Below are 24,789 nucleotides of genomic sequence, written 5' to 3' on the forward strand. Positions count from 1 at the left end.
CCTTAAATAATTAAAATACAATACAGAGTAAGTGCATGGGAGGTTAATGTTATAATAAGTGGCCATGTGAAAAATCTACCTAGAAGACTTTGGCTCTAATGAACCAATAAAAAGCCTATGTATCTACAGAGAAAATCGCTTAATCTCTCTAGGAGTAGGTTTTCCTTATTTGTAAAATGAAGGGGTTGTATTAAGTGATTTCTGAGGCCCTATCCAACTCTATTATCCCTTAATTATTCTATAATTCTTTTTTGATACTTCAGTGGGTTTATGATCTCATCCATGGTAGTACTCTCTAAGAGTATAGCTCTAGGGGCAACTAAGTAGCATAATGGCTAGGGAGTCAGCAAGACCCTGAGTTCATATCTAACTTCAGATACTTACTAGCTGTGTGACCATAGCCAAGTCACTTACCCTATTTGTCTCAGTTTCCTCACCTGTAAAATGGAGATAATAATAACATCTACCTTTCAGGGTTGTTGTGAGGATCAAATGAGATATTTGTAAAATGCTCAATACTGTTCCTGGCACATAGTTGGTACTGTATAAGTGTTAGTTATCATTATTATGCTTAAGACCAGTGATGGGCAAACTACGGCCCACAGGCCAGATGCGACCCCCTGAAATGTTCTATCCGGCAGCTAGACATTATTCCTAATCTGACAAATACAATGAGTAGGATACAATACAATGAAACTTCAAAAGAGTTGCCTTAGAAACAGAGTGACAGAGGAGTATTTCCTTTCCTTTAGCCCCCTCTTTAAACAGTTTGCCCATCACTGCTTAAGACAGTGCCTGGCACATAGTAGGTACTATATAAATATTATTATTATTATTATTAATTATTATTACTGTTTTATCACATTGGACAATACATCACAATTCTTTCTGCTTCCAGGTAACCCTCCACCCCCTAATGAGTAACCCAATGGCTCCTGGCATCTTAGAACACAACCCTTTGTCTTTCTCCCAAAACCTATCCCTCTTTCAGAGTTACCTATACCGTTATACAGTCATCCAGACGCCTCACTCTTACCCTTCATGTCCAAGTAGTTGCTGAATCCTGCTGTTTCTGCCTTGGTAACATCTGTCTTATATGTCACCTTCTCTCTTCTGGCACTGCCACCACCATAGTTCAGGTCCTCATCATGATCACCTCACACCTAGACCATTACAATATTCCACTAGTTTGTCTCTCTGTCTAACTTTCCTCTCCACCCCAATCTGTTCTCCTCTCAGTGGTCAAACTGACCTTCCTAAAGCACAAGTCTGACCATGTCACCACCTTATAAACCATTCCAGAGACTCCCCATTACCTCTAGGATCAAATACAAAATCTCCTGTTTGGTTTTAGAAGTCCTTTATAATCTGGTCCCTTTCTACTTTTCTAGTCTTCTACTTCACTACCCTCCACATATTCAAGAATCTAGTGGTACTGGCCTCATTGCTGTTCCTCGTTAACTCTCAGTTTTTTCTCTAGTTCTCCTTTATACCTGGAATTGTCCCCCTGCCCTGCCTTCATCTCCACCTTCTGACTTCCTTTGGCTTCCTTCAAACCCCTCTGTAAGAAGCTTTAATCTCCTTACGTCCTCCTTAATCTTAGTGCCTTGCCCAGGAGACCCTTCCCTCGTGTATGCTGTATAGCTTATTTGTACAGACTTCCTGCATTTTTTTCTCCTCTATTAATCTGTGAGCTCCTTGAGAAGTAGGACTTTTTGCCTTTCCTTGTATCCTATGTACCTGACACAAAGAAGATGCTTCATAAACACTCCTTGACTTGACACCAAGATTAGAGATATCTTGTTCAGTATTGTCTACCTTTGCTTAGGGAAGAACAAACACAAGAAGCAGCAAAGCCAGTAACTGGCTCCTCTAGGCCAGTACATTTACTTTATTTGCCTTTTGCAAACAAAAACCACTATCCCTTGGTGAAATTGCCAACCCACATTGCCAGAGAGAATTTCTTCATCTGTGAATACTCTCCCACAATGGAATCACAGGTCTAGACCGTCTTCATCTCTTATATTCTTCTATCTCTCATTTCAATCATTCCAACCATCAGACCACCAGATACCTATTATACTCTCTTTTGAAGCAGTTAGATCAGTTTACCTCATTACCTCATTTAGTTGCCTCCAAGGATAAGGTTTTGTCATTTGTCATTTCAGAGAATGATGAAGAACAAGATGCTCTGCCCAGTCTAGAGAAACCTGGCTGGTATTCCCAAGGAAATTCTGACCAGCTGTATGAACTCCTCAAGAAGATGACTGGCAAGGCACAGCCCAAGGTATCTTATAAGGGAACTTGAGACCCTGATAACTAGTTGTAGGTGTTAACAAATAAATATAATCTACAACAATAATTCAGTAGTCAGTTGCCTTTCAGTGATCCACTGATGGGTCATCTCAGAACTCCTAAATATTTGTAGATCTATTATCCTAAAGTGAAGAATCTACTCTGTCACTGCTGAGGACCCCTGTGCTCCTTCACACCTTAGTAGATAATCTTTATATGTCCTTATATCAAAAAAAAAAAAATGTTATCTCCTAGTGATCTACTTTTTGGTACCTAACCTTACTTAGTTAAGTTCGTCCTCATTTAACAAATCCACAATCAAGAATCAATCAAGAGACATTAAGCACCTACTTTATGATATGATATGTGATAAACATCATACTTGCCCTTGGGAATACAAAGAAAAAGAGTAAAAGTTATCTCTAGGGAACCTAAAATCTATCCCCTAGTAATTTCCTTGGCCTGTATCTGAAGCCTTTTCAAATCAGTACGATCTGCCAAAGCTCATGTGCTAATAGCAGTCTTGAAGAATCAACTAGCTTCATGAAATCCCATGCCAGGATGAATACATAGAAAAATAATTTCATTATTGCCTATCCTAAGCCTTTTAAAAAATATAAACAGGGCTTTTGCACTATACTTGGAAATAGTTCAATAAGGAATTTTAAATCAAAACTTTTGATAATTTAATTTTAATTATTTAATTTATATTATTGTTATATCATATATAATAATAATTTAATTGATGATTAATTTAATGTTAGTTATTTAATGAACCCACCATCTTGTCAGGCTAAACCTAGACTACTTTCAATTGGTGCATTCCCTCATCTGTAATATGGAGCAATGAAATGTTCTAAATGAGGAGGAGGAAGCAAAGTCTAAAAGACATTCGCTAGAAGTGGCCAGAATAAGTGTGATAGCAACAGAGAGACAACATAGTTCCGTGCAAAGAAAACTGGAATCCAAGTTTTTGAACTTGAACTTACTAGTTAATACTTGTAGGACCCTGGGCAGATTGACTACATTTTTCTGGTCCTGAGTTTTCTCCTCCATAAAATGAGAGGATTGAACTAAGTGATGTTTAAGATTCCTTTCATCCTCTTTGATAACTACAAAAAATAAAGAAGCAGTTGTTCCATTTTTCCTGATCACAATGAAAAATGCAGTCTTTGTCTATTAGAGAAAAATAGAAAAAACATTATTTCCTTTCTAAATGTATCACCCAAGTCAAGAAAAATGTCTTACTCCTTGTAAGAAAACTTATTGCAGTTTATAAAAGAGACACTAGTTGTGATAAGGTTTCTTTAGCAAGGTCTTTAACTTATCATTTTATTTGATGACTGAAATTTTAAAACTTTCTTGGCTCTGAAATTTTAAAAGGGATTTTTTCCAGATTAGAACAATAAAAGTTCTGTACAGTTTAATTTTTCTTTATAAAAAAATGACATTGTTGAGACTGCACAGGCACTTTCAATTGATGTTTCTTAGTAATTTTTATTGCCATCTTCTCTTTCTCCATGTTACTTACAGGGCCTTCCAGTTGGCAGGTACCTAAGTATCTGTTGATTTGCTAACAGTTAATGCTTTCTCAGAGTGGAATGTGTTGCTTCAGGAGGTACAGAATTCCTTGTATCTGGAGAGTTCAAACAGTGGTTGATCACTTATTCAGGATGTTGTATAGGGAATTCCTTTTTTTCTTCACTGATCCAAGTTGAACTCAGTAACCTCAGAAGCTCCTTTGGTCTCTGAGATTCTATGATTTAAATAACATACAGATGCTGTATTTTTCCCCCTTTGGTATTGCAATTGCATTGAAAAGGTAAAGCAAGAAAAGTACCCAGGGTCACAAAGATGGAAGGGCTATTGGATCATTTGCCAAGTCAAAATATTTGTAGAACTAATACATATTACATTCCATGGCATTTGGGGAGGGGGGTGAAGATTTTCCTTAGATTTTATGGAAGTATTCTGTCTCTTTTTTCTCCTATCTCTCTCTCTCTCTCTCTCTCTCTCTCTGTATGTTTCTCCCTATCTCTCTTCTTTGTCTGTCTCTCTCTGTTTCTCTCTTTGTGTCTCTGACTCTGTCTCTCTCTTCCCCTCCCTCCCTCCAGTATGGGAGCATGGAGAGAAGAACTTGGCTTTCCCAAACATATAGCCCATTTTTAACTTGCTGTCTGACCAACAGGTTGTTTATTTTGGTGACAGCATGCATTCAGATATTTTCCCAGCCCATTACTATAGTAACTGGGAGACAGTCCTCATCTTAGAAGAACTCAGAGAGAATGAAGACACAGTGCCTAAAAGGAATGAATCTGAACCTTTGGAGAAGAAAGGAAAGTATGAGGTAAGAGTTCCCTACATGAAAGAAAAACCTTCATGTTTAAAATATCTTAGAAGCCACTTGTGCCAAGAATGAAAAAATCTTTTGGCAAGTGATCTCTATGTTAGCTTGGCTCTCTGGAGCATATCTTACTGATAATTTCAAAGTGATGGTAACGTGACATAGTCCTGATTCCTCTCCTCATTGAATGTTGCTTTTCAGTCTCTTCTGAGGCACCACATGCATACTGAGGGATACCAGTGAAGCCAAATGCTGAATCACGTGACTCGTACTATATGTTGTCTTTGCTTGGCCAAGAAAGCAATTCATTCCCTGTTTCTTCATTTGTCAGATTTAACTAACCTAGGTGCTTCATTAAGCTTGCTAATTAGCCAACAAACTTTTGCTAGGATAGAGAACTATTGGAAAAAAACTATATCCTTTCTAAATAGAAAAATTATGTCTTTGCGGGGTGGGAGGAGAAGAGTGAGATTTAAAGTAGTGACAATAATTAATATAGAAGGAAACTACCAGCTAAAAGTGAGTCTCATCCAGGTCTGGATTTAATAACTAAAATAGGGAAAAGTTTAAAGATGTTTAGCATTCCGTGAGTTCCTTCAGGGTGAGATAAAGTAGAGATTTGTCTTGTTTAGGTTAAAAAGAGGTTCAAGGTGGCTTTCTTGATTTAGCAAGGTTACAGATGGGCTTTTGCTGAGGGGAACTTAGAGAATCATAGACTTAGAGCTAGAAGGAACCTCAGGGACTATAGGTTTCAACTTCCTCATATTACAGATAAGGAAACTGAGGCACAAAGCGGTCAGATGACTTGCCCAGTTTCCGATTCATTTCCTCTGCCCTATCCATTGTGACATACCATCTTATATGGAGGGGGAAAATGTTTTGAAGTAGTAAGCACAGTGCAAGATAAAATAAGACAAGGGGAGAAACAGAGCAATGACAAAACTGTATCCCTTTCATACTCATTTTCTTATTAGTGAAAATGGATTTATCATTTTCTCCCCAACTTATACTATGAAATATTAAAGTGGACAAGAGACCATTTTTATATTGAATAATAGAATTCATCTAAGGGTCTGGCTACTGTGTCTTTTCCCTAGAAGGGAGGCAACTTCTCTACACTGGACATCTCCCCTGATGCTGCTGTGGTTAGTATAAAAATGGATGAATGGAGAGAGGAGGGGATGGGTTCTCAGAAATAGCCCTTCCTTAATCCCCACTTCCAATGGAGGCATTGAAAAAATGTGTCATTGCTGGTGGGCCTGGTCTTTGAATAGCAACAGAGGGAGCTAAAGGACCTTAGATGCGAGAGGGGCAAGTGGCACCAGAGGGTTAGAAAGGGGTCTCCTAGCTCATTCAGTAACAGCTTGTGTTCAGACTTATAATGCACAATGATGATGTGTCCCTGGCATGGGAAAGAAAAGATGTTTTCTTCAAAGACCCCAAACTCCAGAATATTCTTATAATTCTCTGTTCCGAAGTGACCCTGGCAAAATTGAATGCCTACTTTTATTTGTGTTTTGTTTGTAGTAGAAGGGACTTTTTGTTATTTGTAAACCCTTTTTTTCTTAGCAGAGGTCTTATGCCAGCTTGCATACATATTTGCACCTGTTTGTTACCTTTTGGGAAATCCTTTGTCACATAAGTAAAAATTGAGCAGTTGGCTCTGAGATTTGGGATGAATGAAGTAACTGACTTGTTTATTATTGTTTTAGTTGTACTTTTACAGACAGAAACTTAGAATCCTAGCCCAGAACAATCAGATTCTTCTATGGTGTTTTCCCAGCTTTTAATCTCAGCATCAATTGTAGTCCTCTGGACAGTGTGTTTCCAATACCATGGCCAGTAGAAAACATCAAAGCCAGGAAGAAAATATCGCCAGTCATTAGAGTTCATAATCTTCCCTGTACCTTGGAGGGGAGAGGGAGGAGATACAAACATCTTTAACTATCCTGCTAAGAGGGAAACATTCCCCTAAAAAGGACAAACAGAAAGTTTGTGTGTGTGTGTGTGTGTGTGTGTGTGTGTGTGTGTGTGTGTGTGTGTGTGTGTGTGTGTGTTTGGTGGGGGGCAGTAAGGGAAGGATTTTTTTGTTTTATTATTGCTAAGAAAAATAGAGATTATTTCTTTCCAACCAAATGTGTTAGTCAGCAGACCACAGAGGGTAAATGCAAATTGTGTTGTCAGTGGAAATTTTGATCACACAAGTATTTCATACCATATTTCCAGTTATTTAACTCACCACAAGTAAAGCAATAACTTCTCAGTAAGTGGAATTAAAAAAAAATTAACCGGACCTTCTCAAGTTATCATTATAGGCCATGAGTTAAGATGAATCAGAAATTTTACATTTCTGCATGTGCAGGCAGCAATTGTAGTTCCTTTATTGGTCTATTGAAATATAGTTTTGACTTGCTTAGACTTGAATTGGAATTCTGAAAAATTGACAGGAATTTCCTTTCTAGAGAAACTCTTGGGTGGGCACACATTCAGCAGAGAATTTCCATGTCACTTTCATTTGCAAATGTTTGAATAGGAGCTAAAAGTTTGGAATAAGAACAGGGAACATTTTGAATAGAGCTTAATGGATTTTGTTGTTGTTGTTCAGTCAGTTTTTAGTCCTGTCTGACTCTTGGTACAAAGATACTGGAATGGTTTGCCATTTCCTTCTCCAGTTCATTTTACAAATAAGGAAACTAAGGCAAACAGGATTAAATAACTTACCCAGAGTCACACAGCTGAGGGAGATGACTTTAGGCCTGGCACTGTATCTACCATACTGCCTGATAGTTATAGAATTATAGATTTAGAGTAAGAAAGACCTCTTTAATACATGAGGAAACTGAGTCCCAGAACATTAAATGCTTCTCCAACAGAACCCTGGTCTTCTTACTCCATAGCCCTTTCTATGAGGTCATGCTGACTTCTTCAGCACGTCCATTGTTCAACCATTCTCCTGTACCAGGGAATGGGGAAGGATGTTTGCAGTTTAATCATTGTAGCGACATTTGCATGGAAGCTTAAACAGAAAAAGCAAGATTAAATAATTCTTTAAGAGCAAGATTCAAATAATAATAGCTTGAACTTATGTAACATTTTGTTTTATAAAACCCTTTCTTAACAGTAACCCTGGGAGCAAAAGTAATTCAAGTATTACTGAGATTGAGACTGACTCATGATCACACCTTACTAATAATTCTTGGAGCCAGGATGATAACACAGGCCTCCTGTTTGCAAATTCCATGCTCTTATACAAGTATTTCTAAAAATAAAGCAATTGGTCTTTTTGTAGGTCTGTCTACCCAACCGCAACTCCAAAATGTCCGTCTAGCATTATCAAACACATCTTTGGAATGACAGAGTATCTGACAGTCTCTATGTCAGTTTCTAATTCAATAAGCATTTTTTTTAGGACTCATAACTTATCTGGTATTGTCCTTTTACAGAGGAGGAAATTGAGGACCACACTGGTTATTGTGAATTATTCTGATCTTCATTCAGCTCTCCATTTTTCAAATGAATTCAATTCAATTCACATTTATTGAGAGCATACTAGGGATTAGTTGCTTGGACTCCAAAAAAAGAAAATTTAACCATCCTTGCCTTCAAGAGCTTTATTTATCCCCTGGGAATAAACATGTTCAAAATCAAACAATCATAAGTAATCATTAAGTGCCTATGTACCAGACACTGTTTTCAAACTGAGAATACAAAGTAGAAAACAAAAACAGTTTCTGTCCTCACGGAGCTCACATTCTAATGGGGGAAACAATGTGTATAAATAGGTTAAAAAATGCAAACAGAATAGATAAAAGGTGTGATGGGCAGGCCTAATTTAGGCCAGTACCCTGTCCATTTAGAGGTTGTTGGCCCAAAATGACTCAGAACTCATTCCGCAATTAGCAAAAGGGGGTATTCTCAACCATAGCATAAAAAGAATATTCAACAGGGATGTGGCAGCATAGAGCTTGGATAGACCCCCCCCACCCCTCCATGGGAATGTTTGTGGTCATCAGAGCACCAGCTGGTAACTCAGGTGGTCTTGGAACACCTGCCAAGTATGAAGGACCCTACCCAGGAAGCCACCTCAGGAAGAGACTGCCAGAGGATTGTGTCAAGGGCAATTCAGCTTGAGCCTCAACTTTCTGAACTAACAGCTCCCTGGGACAGCTTTGCTGCTTTTCAAGGAAAAACTAACCTAACCCATGTGGCCAGGGTAGAGGGAGCCTCGTATATAATGAATCTATGACAGAAGAAGGTGGAAAGTCAATATAAGTAAATACAAAATGTATATAAATCAAATCTAAGCATTTGGTAGGAGGAGGAAAGAAAAATAGCAAGACTGGAGTCATTAGGAAAGACCAGTTGTAGAGGGGACATCTGGGCTGTGCTTTGGGAAGAAGCCAAGGATTTTATGAGGGAAGAGTGAGGGGGGCATATATTCAAGATAACAGAAGTTAAAAGAAATGTCATTTGTGTCATATCTAGGACAGAGAACAGGCCAGTTTGACTGGAATGTAGCATGCATGACCAGTAATTAATAAGTATGAGCCATAAATAAAAATATTAAGTAAGGCTAGAAAGATAGATTGGAAGCAAATTATGAAAGGCATAAAATGCCAAACAGGTCAGGTTGTTTTTTATTGTAAAGGCAATAGGAAACTACTGAAGCTTCTTGCGTGAAGTATTAATATGATCAGAACTATACTTTAGGAAAACCAGTTAGACAACTGTGTAGGAGATGAATTGGAGGGTTGAACTGGAGACAAGGAGTTCACAGTTAGGAGGCTATTGCAGTAATCCAGATTAGAGGCAATGAGACTAGACTAAGAGTTGTTATGGTGTGAGTAGAGATTAGGGGGTAGACTAGAAAGATAGTGTGAAAATAAAATTGACAGGATCTAAAAATTTGATATGGGGAGTAGAGGGCTGGACATTAAAGAGAGTGAACAATTAAGGATGACTCAGGTCGAGAGCACGAGTGATTAAAGATGGTTGTACCCCTAACACAAAAGAGCAAAGTTAGGGAAAGGTATGTATTGTGATGGGGAGAGGGGCACAAAAAGTTAGTAATTTACCAATTCAGCCATTGTGGAAATTATTTTTTAAAAACAAAAATACATAAGCTTATGGAATGTCATCTAGTTCTCATCCTTCAGGTAAAGAATGTGAGATGCATAGTAGTTAACACTGGTAGTTAGTGATAGAGTAAGGACTAAAAACCAGATCTCCTGACTTTCATGCTGTTGCTTCCACACATTCTTTGTAGCTATAAATCTAGTACATCTGCATTTAAGAAGTGCTCTTCAGACCATTTGCAAATTTAAGTAGATTGATGACTACATAATAAAATGAGAAATATCTTGATCTTCTTTGAAAGTCAATATTGGTGAAAAATTGAATGAAGAAATAAGCAGATCATTTTGGGGGAAAAAAAGGAAAAAAGTATTTTTGGTATTCTCACTATTAAAAAAGAAAACACATATATTATCATTATTACCAAGATAGTCAATGATAGATTGCTGAATTTGCAGAAGAGTTTCAACCTGAGATTGGTAACATTCACCATCAAAAGCAAATTATCTTATTTCATTGCTTAAGCCAATTTTTTCAAGGAAACAATATTTCCCGTTATTTTAGTTCTTTGGTAAACATAAATCTCTGTTTACAGTCAAGAAACAAATCCTTTTGAAATTCAGATTCCAGATATCAGAGAGATGGAACCAAAGAGAACTTGGAAACTACTATCTCATTTTATAGATCGGGAAACTGAGGCAGAGAGAGTTTAAATGACTTGCCCAAAGTCACACAGCTAGTAAACTGTCTGAAGCACAATATGAACTCAAATCTCCCTGACTTCAATTTGTCTTTGCTCTATGACACCTAGTTGCCTCAACAACAGGCTATCTGGACTTTTTTTTTTTCCCCTCGGTTTTACCAGTGAGTAGTTGAGGAATAAGAGTCATTAATGATTCAACATATGAAAAGCTTTAAAAAAGCTTCACATACCCTGATGCCAATTCTGGTATTTCCATTCTTTTATGAAGTGGCTCAGTTTGTCTCCTAGTTTCCTCCAGCCTTAAGGGAAATTCCAATAATTTATTAGGACCAGCTAGAAGATGTAGTCTAAGTTGTTACTTAATGAAGTCTTTATAGGAGGTCCTACTTAAAAAACAAAAACCATTAGCAAACATTCAATTTAAACAACTAATAAATTAAGGAGTTATTCCATTATGTGAAAATGACTTTTGTCATTTTTAAAAATCATTTTTTAATCATTTGTAGCCCTATTTGAGTTTTCTTGGCAATGGAATGGTTTGCCCTTTCATAAGTGTCAGAAGCCAGTTTTGGAATCAGGAAGATTAGTCTTGATGACTTTAGGCCCAGGGCTTTATCCATTGGGCTACCTCACTGCCCTAAGGATGCTTTCCTCCCCCTAAAAAAAATTACTCAGGCTTCTGACACTTGTTAAGTTTTTAGAGGGAGCAGGATAGAGACACTTGAAAGATAACTATTGTAAAGAATCCAGAAAGCATTTCAGAAGTTGATATAAATTAATGAAATAATTCAGGTTTCAAAAAAATTATTTTCTTACAATTTTACAAGATCATTCCTCCTGCCTCCCACACTCTTTGTATAAAGCAAGGCACACCTGTATAACCTTTTGCATGTTAAGTGTTTTGGAGGCTTGATCCTTTGCAGCTGTCCAGTTTTCCTGGCCTCACTATAAATACAAGTTCCTTTGCTTTCTGTGGTTAACCAATATAACATACAAGAGCAGCGTTAAAGCTGTTGAGTGTTTCTTCTGTACGGACATTTCCCTTTTCACATAAAAGGAATTATTATCTTGTTGAGTTTAGAATTAAGCAATATTAAATATTAAAGGCAATTCTGTATTTTACATGTTCTATGAGCAGAAAGTTCTTCATGGAATTTAAGAGTATAGGCTGTAAAATGCCAAATTTGTGACAGAAGTATAACATTGCTATAATTAGGTCTCCACAGAACATGTATTTGACACTTTAAAATTAAAAAAGGGAATTTCATTAGAACTTTTAAAAAAATTTTCCCTTAAGCAAGCAGACTTATGACACTCTAGTAGTTTAAGGAAAAACTAATTCATTTTAGGCTATTACTAAATGCCATGGGAAAAAATGAGTATGTCTCACCTTTTTCCAATTCACCAGTGAAATCCTTGCCAAACTACTCTTGCACACTTGAGTAATTATTATGGTTCCTTTGATTACGTATTTGTCATGTCTTCCCTATGAGATTATACGTTTACTAAAACAGGCGGTGGTATCTTCTCTTTGAGGTATACACCTATGTATTGCAGTATATGTCCGGGTGTTATTTTTAAATCTTACTGTCTGACTCACAGCAAGGTTTAAATGTTTCTTTCTATCGAAATTGATGCAAGACCTATAATGAAGGTAAAATTAAAATTATGCAGCAAAAAACCTCCATTTTTATATAGGAAAAGAAAAGAAAAGTTTACATCAGGTTTTATCTAGTGCTAAAAATTGCCATCATCCCTTACATTCAGATTCTTAAATTATTTTGGAGGAGGAAGGATGATATTAGAGACCTGGGCAATAGAATATTTAATAGCTTTGCTTGTAGCTATACACAGATAGGGGTAGCAGTGGAGAGTGATAGCCTTGGAGTCAGGAGCAACTGAGCTCAAATCTGGCCTCAAACACTTACTAGATATGTGAACCTGGACAACTTACTTACCCCACTTGCCTCAATTTCCTCATATGTAAAATGAGCTGGAGAAGGAAATGGCAAACCACTCTAGTATCTCTGCCAAGAAAACACCAAATGAGTTCCACAGTCAGACAGGACTAAACAACTTAACTACAACTCGAACCCATAACAAGCTTGTCCCTAAGTCAATCCACCAAGACTTATTAAGTGCCTCCTATTTTCCAGGCACTGTGTTAGGCATCAAGTATATAGAGATCAAAAGGTTCTTATCCTCAAAGAGGTAACATTTTATTATGGAAGACAATATATACATATAAATGCAAAAACAAAATAAATGTATGATAATCAGAGATAGAGGTTAAGAGCATTAGTACCATAGTGAATCAGGAAAAGCCTTGCGTAGACAGGGATACTTTGAGGGATACTGAATATTAAAAGGCAGAAAGAAGTGTTTTCCAAGGATTGGGGGACACATACAACAGTATGTAAATGGGAAAAAAATCAAAAAGGCCATTTCACCCAAACCATATTGTATGTAAGGAGAAATCATGATAAACCTGGAAAGGTAAATTAGAGCCAGGTTGTTAAAAATATTGTTATAAAATTTTCTCTCAGGTAGGTGTCAGATTCCATTATTCCCTGAAATATCTCTAGTGAAATTAAGCCATTTCCTCTTTAGTAGGTTCTCAGATAAATACCATCTAAAATCAAAATCTCATCCTTATGAACTTGACTCCAATTAAGTATATGATAAAGGTCTTACAATATTAAGGTGCCCCCCCCCAAAAAAATCATGTGATCTTATATCAGCAGAAGTTCTGCCCCACTCCTACCCCCAAAAAAATGGCAGATGGATTTCATGTGGTGGTCAAGAACGGGAATTGGAGAATGCATAATAAATATGGAAAGCACAAAGGCTCATAAAACTAAAGGCATATTTGGGGCTCAATATTACTCCAAAAATAATTGCTTAGGAATGCGGCTTACAGATTTTTCCATGCAATGTTTCTGTGTGTTTTGTTTTTTATTTGTTTGCCATTTCTCTGAAAATACCTTAGGATTGTTATTGACCATTTTGGGGAGACTGCTCTAATGGCAATCTAAACCATATTATTGTTCTGAATAAAACGAACTGGCATTACTACTTTTTTTGTGTTAATTCTGTTTTTCTAGAGAAAAAAAGTCTATAACCCATTACATGATCTTACTTTGATGTAGCTTGTTTATCTCTGTTTTCTCTTTCAGGGACAGCGCATAAAGCCTTTATATTCATTTTCTAAACAATGGGGCTCTTTCTTTGTTGATGGTATTCTGGGTAAGGAGAACATGGAGAATTCTTTGACTTTCACATGGTCTTGTAAACGAATTCATGATTACAGCACTATTACTGTCCCAAGTCTGGAAGCTATTGCAGGTAAGGAAAGGAAAGTAAATAACTGTATGATATTTATCTTTCATACCTATGTTATTTTGTCATCTTGCCACTAGGGAAATAAATTACAATATGATTAATTTTTTAAGATTATTTAGGCACGAAATTATAGCTCAAGATCCATTTTTGTGGCATAGTTGTGACCCTGGGCTCTCAGGGTGCCATAACATTGGAGCACAAACACTCTCAGGTCTAGAAAGGTTTGAGTACAGACCTGCCAGTAGACTGTAATTGGGGACAGGCAACCACCTTTGGGGAGGTTCATCAACAAAAGATGGACCAATAGCTGATTCATTTTTTGGCTCCAAAGTCTCATTAACCCAATTACAAAGTTGCCAGTGGCAGTGGAGGAAGTCCCAAATCAGTGACATGATGTTATCTCTAAAAATATGGAAATCATTCTTGGTTAATACATTGAATACCAAAAGGTTTGATTATCTAAAAGCGAATGACATTACTAATACTGAGCAACTCAATGCTTAATAATTTCCCTATAAATTCATTCCAGCATCTAGCACAGAATTTAACATAATTGGTGCCCAGTAAATGTCTTTTGAATGTGTATCTGAAATAGAAGTTTAACCTGCATGCTGCAAACTACTATTATCTTTCTCTCATACTACTTTACATTTATTTGTATTTATTTTCAATATGTCTATATGTGTACTTATCATTAAGAATGAAGTAGTTCTGTGTCTTTGTGGCCCCATTGCCATAGAAGTTTTATTTTTAGTAACCCCAGGGCAGGAGTGCATGGAGCCCACTCATATTGATACTCAAGAGCCAATTGTTAAATTTTCAGCACATTTACAGCTTAGAAACGAGCAAATGCTACAAATCCTAAGTTGAAAGTGATGGAGAGAATAATAAACATGTAGATTGGACTTTAAAGTATACCATAGGGGTAGCAAGGTGGTTCAGTGAATAGGGAATCCACCCTGGAGACAGGAGGGCCTGGGTGTAAATCTGACCTCAGACATTTCCTAGTTGTGTGACCTTGGGTAAGTCACTTAACTGCCATTGCCTAACCTTTACTACTCTTCTTCTTTGGAATCATACATAGTATTGATTCTAAGGTGGAAGAAAAGGGTTAAGAAAAGAAAAAGTAAAATATGTCATGCTTTTATTTTTCTCCCACAAAGCCAGTTGTTAAACTATCACCATACCTGTGCTCCAGGGCCTAGCACCATACTTAGCATATAGTAGATGATTAATAAATGCTTGTGTTTGTATAACATAAAAAGTAACTTTGTTACATTTTATAATAAAGGATATTATATAAAGGAGTAGCATTTTGCAAAGTTTGAACTATGAAGGTATTATATTTGCCCAATCACTTTTTTTTTTTTAAACCCTTAATCTCGGTGTATTGTCTCATAGGTGGAAGAGTGGTAAGGGTGGGTGCCCAATCACTTTTATATAAGGTCAGTGCTAAGAATGAGCAGAGGAATTAGGCTTATTCCCATCCCACTTTTTCAGGAGGGTCTCAAATCATTCTACTATCTTGTTTTTGTTCAGTCATGTCTGACTCTCTGTTATCCCACGGACCACACTGTCATGGGGTTTTCTTGGCAAAGACACTGGAATGGTTTGCAATTTACTTCTCCAGTGGATTAAGTCAAACAGAGGTTAAGTGACTTGCCCAGTCACACAGTAGCTTCCTGAGGCTGGATTTGAACTCATTTCTTCCTGACTCCAGGTCCAACACTCCATCTGTTGAACCACCTGGCTGCTACTTTTAAACCTCTCATGATAAAGAAACAAAACTTATTTCTTTCTCCAATTAAAATAACGCATTTCTGACTTTCATTTTTGCCCTTACTTATGAGAGAGCGATGTGCTTCCCTTCCACGGACACAAGGATGGCTCCAAGGTCTCAGCCTCCCTCCTTTGATTCTCCCTGCTTTTCTAGTCCTGTTGAGCAGAACTTCTCTTCCCAAACTCTGTGTTCCAGCCAAACTGGCTGCTAGCTTTTCCCAAGCAAAGCCTTCCCACATGTTCCTTCTCCGTTCCTGCCTCTTAGAGCCCCTGCCTGCCTCCAGTGCTCAGCCACTCCCCCATCTGTGTCCCTTCTCGCCCAGTTATCCCATGTTCCCGCTTCCGTGTGCTCGTTGGTTTCACCAGCACCATCAATGGCAGCCACACCAGGAGGATGTAACCTGAGATCAGGCATGCGCTCCTTTTTGTCTCCGAATCTTCCATACCTCCTGCACCATGTAGAACAAAGGCATCATCACAATAGGAACCAGACCTGTGACTTCACTGGTATAGGGAACTCCTAGTTGGAAAACCTTCCTCTACTAATGCAGATCTTCCTCTTATGGGCAACTTACAGACCTAGAGAGGTGCCTACATGAACCAACTGCTAAATGACTTGTCCAGGAGCAGTCAGTGTACATCAGAGGGAGGACTTGAACCTCCGTCTTCCTAGCTCTCAGACTGGTTCTCTGTCTTCAAGGTTCCCTTTTTTTCTTAAACACAGGTGATGCCTAATAAATATTTTTTGAATAAAATTTAATTCCATAGTGGAAACTTCAACTTTCTGTTCTTTAATATGTGTATATTGCCATTGCCTTTCCCTAAGAACAAACGATCTTACATTTTATTCTTGTAAGTGGCCTCTGATGTATTCAGATATCCAACCATTACAAAACTGGATATGTTTATTTACATTATTATAGACTGATGTCTAGCTCATTTTTTAAAAAACACTTTGTCAGTTATGTCTTGCACTGTGTTTACAGAAAATAATTCATATGAAAAAAAGTACATGATGTCCTAGAAAGCCTTTAGACATTCAGTAAGTGATATACAAATATACAAATGTGCAAGATTTCAAAGACTCTGTTTTTGCTTACACCTAACAGCTTTGCTCATCATCGTTTCTACTTTCATATAGCAGAGGTAGTATTATAGCTTGTAGATAGTTTTATGTAGTTATGTAAATATGAGGGTAGTGTGCGTGTGTGCGCGCGCCCGTGTATGTGTGTGTAGATGTAGGTCTTGTCCAATCGTATAACTTGGCAAGCATTACATGGGACTATGTTTGTTGTTCAGTCACTTCAGCCATACCTGTTGGTGCCCCCATTTGGGAGATACTGGAGCAGTTTGCCATTTCCTTTTCCAGCTCAATTGACAGATGAGGAACTGAGGCAAACCAGGTTAAGTGACTTGCCTGGCCAGGCTTACACAGCTTCTCAGCGTCTAAGGCAAATTTTAACTAAGGAACATGAGTCTTCCTGACTCCAGACCCAACACTCTCTCCATTGTTCCACCTAGCTGCATGACTATGATATATTATACTTTTAAAATACCTAAATAATTGTTGAAACCACTTCCATAATCACTATAGCATATTAACAGCTTACCTTATATAGTTTAAAATGACAAGAGAAGCTTTGAACTTTATGTATCAAGAATAAATATCATTTTTAGGGACTATTTCAAAATTACAAACAGCAAATGAAAATATTTGAAAGTAAGCTTCCAATATCAGTGATGCAAATAATCATATAAATAATATAATAAATAAAGTGATAAATAATTCATATTCCTCTGGACCAATGCAAGATGACAACACATTAAAAAAAGATAACTCAGATTTTGTGTACCTACAAAATTATTTTATTTGCTTATGTCTTTAATTTTTCTTATAAGTACAGGTTATAAATAATATTCAAAATAGTAATAGAAGTTTTATACATATAATATAAATGATGCAATGAATGTAAATAACAATGAATGTAAATTAAATTATAAAATAATCTTCAGCCTTTGACTCAGGATGCTAATTATAAAGGGTGAAAATCATGAAATTGAATTGATTTTACCTACTGTATATTGATGATACATCATCTCTGCTAAGCCCTGCGGTGGTCCTCTTAATCTTGGTAAATCCATCTCATTTGCAAGCAACCATTGAAAATCTCTTCTTCTTTCAGAAAGTTCACAACTTCCCCCACCTTCTACCCTATTTCACTGAGAACTGTAAAAATGGAACCAGTTAGCAATGGTGTCTGAGCAAACCTCTAGCAAGGAGGAGGGGAATGAGTGGATGGAATTCTTTCTCCTCCCCCTCCTTGACAGTTGCAGCTTCTGGAAACTGTTATTAACAGAATCCCTTTATGTACAGAAATGGAGGCTACCTGACTTACCTATCATAGGGCTAAATTGGCTGGCAAAAAGGGAATAATCCCACAGAAATTGGCAACTTCCACTGTTGGAAGCTTATTCCCTAAGCCCAAGATAGGTAAAGTGCTCAGGATGTCTTCTAGCAACTTTCCTGATCACTAATCACCACTACTCTCAGGATCTGGCCAGGATGGAGATTTGGCTTAGGTAATATATGAATTAAGCTTATATAGCCTGAAAATACAACATTGCACACCCATACTCTTAACAAGAGAAGGGATTTATTAATTCAGGGAATCAGAGAAGGAGGGAAAAGTAATAGGTTTGAGAGATCTAAAATCTTCAAGGTGCTGTCAGAATAGCCATCCCCCCAGAGGGGAAAGCTTCTAAATAAAGCTGTTTCTCCCTAACTTCCCTCACAATCTAAACTTTCCCTTAAAATCTAATATTAACAAATCCAAGATGGTAAAGATGATCTTGATTGTAGATCTGTAATTGTTGAGGGATTTGCTGGGACACTGCTTACAAGGTTTTGTCACAGTGCTCACAGACTGGTTAGAGTCAATAAGGAGTATTCGACAAAGAAATGCCCTGCACACTGGGTTAGAGGTAAGCTAAGCTACTGAGAAGAAGTAATTCCTACCCCTTTCCAGCCACCCAACTCCCTCTGTCCCCCAAAGAGTGAGATTGCCAAACTAGGTGTCCTGCTTTTTATACCCACATTCTTAACTGCCCCAACTGCCCCCTCTCCTGGAGTTCGGGGGGTACTGTGGAGTTCTGTGAGGCAGTTCACCCCACTTGAGATTATGCATGTTATAGAATATGGAGGCTGTCTACCAGAAGATACCTGACTTTCCTCCCCGCTCAAAAGTTCTCACCATCGGGGGCAGCTGGGTAACTCAGTGGATTGAGAGCCAAGCCTAGAGATGGGAGGTCCTGGGTTCAAATCCAGCCTCAGACACTTCCCAGCTGTGTGACCCTGGGCAAGTCACTTGACCCCCATTGCCCACCCTTACCACTCTTCTACCAAGAAACCAATACACAGAAGTTAAGGGTTAAAAAAAAAAAAAAGTTCTCACCATCAGTTATTCTCCCCGTTTGCTCTAGGCACAGAAGCATACATACCCTTTATCCTCGCTACACTTATTGTCCTCGCTGGGTCCACAGTCCCATGCTCTTTTTCCTTCCTTCAGAGCCTTTGTCCAGGAATAACTCTCTTACCGGAAAGGCAGCATGACTCTAGACAGAGCACTGTGCTTAAAATCACAGGATCCAAGCTCAAATCCCAGCTCTGCCTTACCTTAGCAGGGTGACCTGGGGCAATCAGTCAGTCTGTCAATCAACAAGCATTGATTAATGGCCCACAAAGAGGCAGCCTGGTGGCTCAGTAGATAGAGCTTGACCTGAAGTCAGGAAAATCTTTTTCCTGAGTTCAAATCTGACCTCAGACACTTAGTAGTTGTGTGACCCTGGGCAAATCACATACCCCTGTTTGCCTCAGTTTCCTTATCTGTAAAATGAGCTGGAGAAAGAAACGGTAAACCACTCCACTATCTTTGCCAAGGAAACCCCAAATGGGGTCATGAAGAACCAAAACAATTGAACAACAAAATGTGCCAAGCAGTCTGGTAGCAACTGGGGACCCAGATGCAGTAAATAAAATAATTACACTCAGCTAAAATTCTAACAAGGAAGTAAAGGATGTGTCTAATTATATGCAGATTGCATCTACAAAGAATAAATACAAAGTAGTTAACTACAAATCCAAGGGGGAGGGCATGTAGCAGTTTAGAGAATCAAGGACTTCATGTAGAAGACTCTGCATAAGCTCTACCTTGAAGGAAGAGGGATTCTTTCAGATGGAGGGGAGGTGGGTACAATGTATATATGGGATGAAGAAAAGTAAGATGGCAAAGGGAACTCCAAGATCATGAACCTAGGAGACTAGAAAAACAGTTGTGCCAAACCCAGAGTGGAAGTTCAGCATTCTTTTGTTGTTGCTCAGTTTTTTCAGACTCTTGGGGTTTAATTGGCAAAGATATCAGAGGTGGTTTGCCATTTCCTTCTCCAGCTCATTTTACACATGAAAAACAGAGATGGGGTTATGAGACTTGCCCAGGGTCACACAGCTAGGAAATGTCTAAGCCATATTGGAACTCATATCTTGATTTCAGGCCCAGGCCTCCATCCACTTAGCAGCCCCTGTGCAATCTTTACTATAGCCCTTTTGGGTTCACAAAGCGATTTCAACAACTCTCTGAGGTAGATTCTACAATTCTGTTCTCCCTATTTTGATAGCATCGTTTCATGTAGATTGAAGTTCAATTAGGGAGGGCATTGAATGCCATCATACATATTTTTTACTTTCTTTAGTAGGCAGTCAGAAGCCATTGAATGTCTTTGAGTACATAATAGTGACACCAGAGTCTTGTGTCAGAAAGATGACAAAGTGTGAGGGATGTCCTAGAGAGGGCAAAGATTGGAAGCAGGAAGAACTGGGTTATTACCATTGTCTAGCTAGTCTGAAATAAAGGCCTGACCTAGACTTAGCTCTCTGAGAGGAATTGTTTTATTTACTGCATCTGGGTCCCTAGCCGCTACCAGACTGCTTGGCATGTTTTGTTGTTGTTCAGTTTCTTCGGTTGTGTCTGACTCTTCATGACCCCATTTGGGGTTTTCTTGGAGTGGTTAGCTATTTCCTTCTCTCCAGCTGATTTTACAGATAAAGAAACTGAGGTAAACAGGGGTAAGTAATTTGCCCAGGGTTATACAGGCCTGGACTAGACCTAGACTTAGAGAAATGAAAAAGGAAGGGATGTGGAAGAAGAATCAGCTGACCTTGGCACCTGATTGTTTATAGAGGATGAGAAAGAGGGAAGGTTAAAAATAATTCTAATGTAGCAAATATGGAGGATTGAGAAAATGATAGAACCATCAGCAAAAATAGAAAAGTTAGTGAAAAAGAAAAGGAATTGTTTGAGGGAAAGGGATAAAATGAGTTTTAGACATATTGACTTCAAAGAGCTTATTGGACATCTATCTGAAGATACCTAGAAAGCACCTGGATTTTCAGGAAATGAAGCTCCAGAAAGTGGTAGGAATTAGTGCTTTTTGGAGTAGGCCACAGGAACAGGTGGGGTTACCTAGGAAAGGAGTTGAGGAGAAGGGAGAAAATAGCCCAGGAAAGAACTTGGGGACAATCATATCTCAGGGACCACAACAGTAGTGTTGTTATTTGTCCTTTGTTTTTCAAAAAGGATCCATGCTATGACAGGGTGATGTCTTGACTCGCTTATTAGTTGGATTTAAGTGAGGCAGAATGGTATGGTGTTGTCAGTCTCACTCTCTGTGCCACTGAAGCCCAGTAGCCAGACACAGGTCAGGATGCCTGACAATGGCTTGGATGCTGTGGATGACCGTGCTTCTGCTGCCTTCTGTAAATACTTTTGCAAGAAGCCATTTTGGTTCAGCATAATTGCCAGTTACTAGGTTGGAACACAGAATGCAGTGAGGGCATTTGAGCTAGCATGAGACCAAAAGTTAGTTGAGATGTGCCTATAAAAGAAGGAAAACTCAGAACATCAGGCAGGGTCTCAATCTTGAGATGCTGGTGGGAGGAAGGGGTCATCTCAGGGTTAGTTGTCTAAGCTGCTCATAGACTATTCTGTGTGTATCAGCATCCAACTTTAATCATCAGACAACATCTGTAAATCAAAATCAATATACCAATATAAATATCAACAAGAAGATCAAGTACAAAGCAAAATCATTGTGGACTGAGATAAACCATTAAGCAATCAAAGCCAGGTCTCCGGCCTCACCAGGCATTCTGTCAGGCAGGCTTCAAGATATCAACTGCTTTAGAGCTACTGAAGATTTAATATACATTCAATATATTAGATAAGGTTTAGGGTTTCATCCTTAATCCCTCTTTCCTCATCATTTACTCCAACCTTTCCTTTACTTTATTTATTATCATTAAATTAGATAACATAAAAAACCCAATAGAAACCTGATTTATTCTCAGCTTTCCAAAGTGAACTGTGTCTGTTAGAGATTCACCTGGTAACTATAAAAGGCAACTTTGTAATTACAGATAATCTAGTTCAAACCAACAAATTGCAGTCAGAAATAGAGTTCAGGGTTTATTACCTCTGAAGTTATTATACAATCTAATTACTAATTGTGGGAAAATAATCACTCCCTCATTAGTCAGTGATAGTAGGTGGGAACAAGTAAGCTGCTTATTCCTGCTTGCTGATTTACTACTTTCAGCTGCAGGGTCATAAAGCAGTCTCATATAAGGAGGTTTCACCAATATCTCCTATTGCTTCACACCTCTATCACTAGGACTCCTTGGGTTTATATAAGGATCATTACAGTTTCCCCAGGGTCCTTACATTTCTTAGCTGAGGGGTCTGTGGCCCTTTGGTTTCCTAAGTTTGGCTGCTGCACAGGCTATGGCTTCTTGGACACCAAAGGTGGATGAGCAGTCCTGAAAAGGGCTTGGCAAGCCCACACACCAGAGCTGCTGGTCCTCGGTAGCCTATAGCTCCTCCTGTCTCCTGTTAACATCTGGCAGCATGGTCTAAGGAGCTGGCAGACAAAGAAGGCGCAATCAGAAAAGAAGATTCAACCTGGGGAGTGCAGTGTCACAGAAGCTGTAAGAATTAAAAAGGGTTTGACCAAATTGTAAGAGTTAAAGAAAATTGTGGTCGCCATTTATAATAATTAAAAATTAAACTATGAGTCTGTTAGTAGCTTTATTACAGCAAAGTAGAGATAGTAAAGAGAGGGAAATGTAGGAAGGCAATAGAAAATATTGCCTAGCTAAATACCCTAAGTCTAGATCCGAGTGCCTCCAGACCATGAGTGCAAATCCGAATGCGAATCTCACCAGCCTATGAGAGTGTCTCCAGCCGGACATTTCACCAACCAAAAGAGAGTCTGATGCCGCTGAAGAGAGTCTCAGCGAAGAGAGCATCCCACTGAAGACAGGAGAGCCAAAAAACCAGTGTCTCTGGCCAGGGTCTCCTCAACCCAAGCAAGTCACCAAAGCTGAACTCCTTGAGCCACCAATGCAGAATTCTCTCTTTCAGCAAGAATCTCCAGTGCCAAATGAATTCCAAAGCAGAATGAATTCCAGCTTGTAATATTTAAAAATAATAAAGGCTGGTATTGTGAGGAAAACTAATATTTTATTTAGGCCCATGTTGATAGAATAAAATCGACCACGCGCCTGTAAAAATTTCAAATTGCCGCCTCAGCCATTATGTTCCCTACCTTCCCTCATCTTGTCTCCATAGCAAAAGAAAGAGAGCGCTCAGGTAGCAAAGAGAAAGTCAAAACTGACTTCCCATATTTAAAGCCAGGCTTTACTTTGAAGACGTCATCCAAAACAGGAAACCTGTTGAACCATGGGAAATATAGTTTCAAAGTCCCCCACATGTCCACAGGAAGTTGTCATATATCTACATATCTTGAGGCTTAATACTTCTAAATAGAACCCCAGAAATTCTAAATAACACAAGCTCTTCAGTCTTGCCCTTTATAAGCCCTTTTCCCACATCACTTCCTGTCTCTCTGGTTTCTACTTCCTTTCACTGTGGGCTGGTCTATCACATCTCAGGAACCAATCATAGTTTCTTAATTCTTTTTTTTTTTAAACCCTTGTACTTCCGTGTATTGTCTCATAGGTGGAAGAGTGGTAATGGATAAGGATGGGCAATGGGGGTCAAGTGACTTGCCCAGGGTCACACAGCTGGGAAGTGGCTGAGACCGGGTTTGAACCTAGGACCTCCCGTCTCTAGGCCTGACTCTCACTCCACTGAGCTACCCAGCTGCCCGTTTCTTAATTCTTAATTTGCCTGGCACTGCCCAGGGGGCAGTGTCTGTGGGATCCACTTTCTGTTTCTTGAGGGTGAGAGCTTTCTTGTAAAAAAGATCTTGAAGTGTTTAAGTGTGAAAGGAGGGACACTCCAAGTTCTTGATCGATTGAGTTAAAATAAACAAAGGGAGTTTTAAATTCTCTTTCACAAAGCCAAGAGAAGAGGGTGTCTAGAAGATTTTCAGCAGTATCCTTTGCTACCTAAAATTGAAAGAAAAGAAGGTCGGAGCAAAAGTCATTGGATTTAACAGTAAAGATGTTAAATAACTTTGGAATGAGTTATTTCAGTGGAAGACTAAGATCTTGATGAGAGATTATTTCATTTTTGTCTTTGCATTTCACATAGAAGGCATGTCAATCAATCGGTAAGCATTTATTAAACATTTCTATGTGCTAAGCACTGGAGAATAAAAAAAGCATCAGTTGATTGATTGGATAGATTAGATCAGTGGTATTCCCACAGATAATCTAGTTCTGCCATTAAGTTTGCCTGTAGTATTTCAACTTTGTAATTACATAAGTTAAATTATGGTTTTCAGAACTGGACCTCTTTGGCTACATCGCCCCACATTGAACTGAAAATGGAGAGCTTATTTTTGAAATTGCTAACAGCTCAACAATGCCTTTATCCCCACAAAGATGTTTGAGAACTAGGAGAATACATCAATAGTCAATTGAACAATAATCTGGTTCTTAAAGGGTTTTAAAGTATCACAATCTGAAAAGGCGTTTTCTGTGATAATAGCAAAAAACCCTAGAAAACTATGATATTGATGATGTGCTCATTTTATTGATACATTTGATTTTTTAGTTGTTTGTTTTGTCTTAGACCTTTACCATTTGTCTTAGATTCAATACTAAGTATCAGTTCCAAGATAGAAAAGCAGTAATTGGTATTAAGTGACTTGCCCAGGGTCACACAGCTAAGATGTGTCTGAGGTAAAGTTTGAACCCAGGACCTCCTAACTCCAGGCCTAGCTCTCTATTCATTGA

General features: G+C 38.4%; 1 protein-coding gene across 1 annotated transcript in view; it reads left to right on the top strand.

Annotated features, from left to right (window-relative positions):
* The window catches only part of NT5DC1 (5'-nucleotidase domain containing 1), a 246,551-nt gene that overhangs the window by 198,505 nt on the left and 23,257 nt on the right, over window positions 1-24,789 (top strand). The window contains exons 10-12 of the mRNA XM_044676784.1: window positions 2,169-2,287; window positions 4,484-4,642; window positions 13,592-13,760. Of these exons, the coding sequence (XP_044532719.1) occupies window positions 2,169-2,287; window positions 4,484-4,642; window positions 13,592-13,760 (447 nt within the window). The remainder of the gene's footprint in view (window positions 1-2,168; window positions 2,288-4,483; window positions 4,643-13,591; window positions 13,761-24,789) is intronic.

The sequence above is a fragment of the Gracilinanus agilis genome, chromosome 4, assembly GCF_016433145.1.
Source record: "Gracilinanus agilis isolate LMUSP501 chromosome 4, AgileGrace, whole genome shotgun sequence".
Taxonomy (NCBI): domain Eukaryota; kingdom Metazoa; phylum Chordata; class Mammalia; order Didelphimorphia; family Didelphidae; genus Gracilinanus; species Gracilinanus agilis.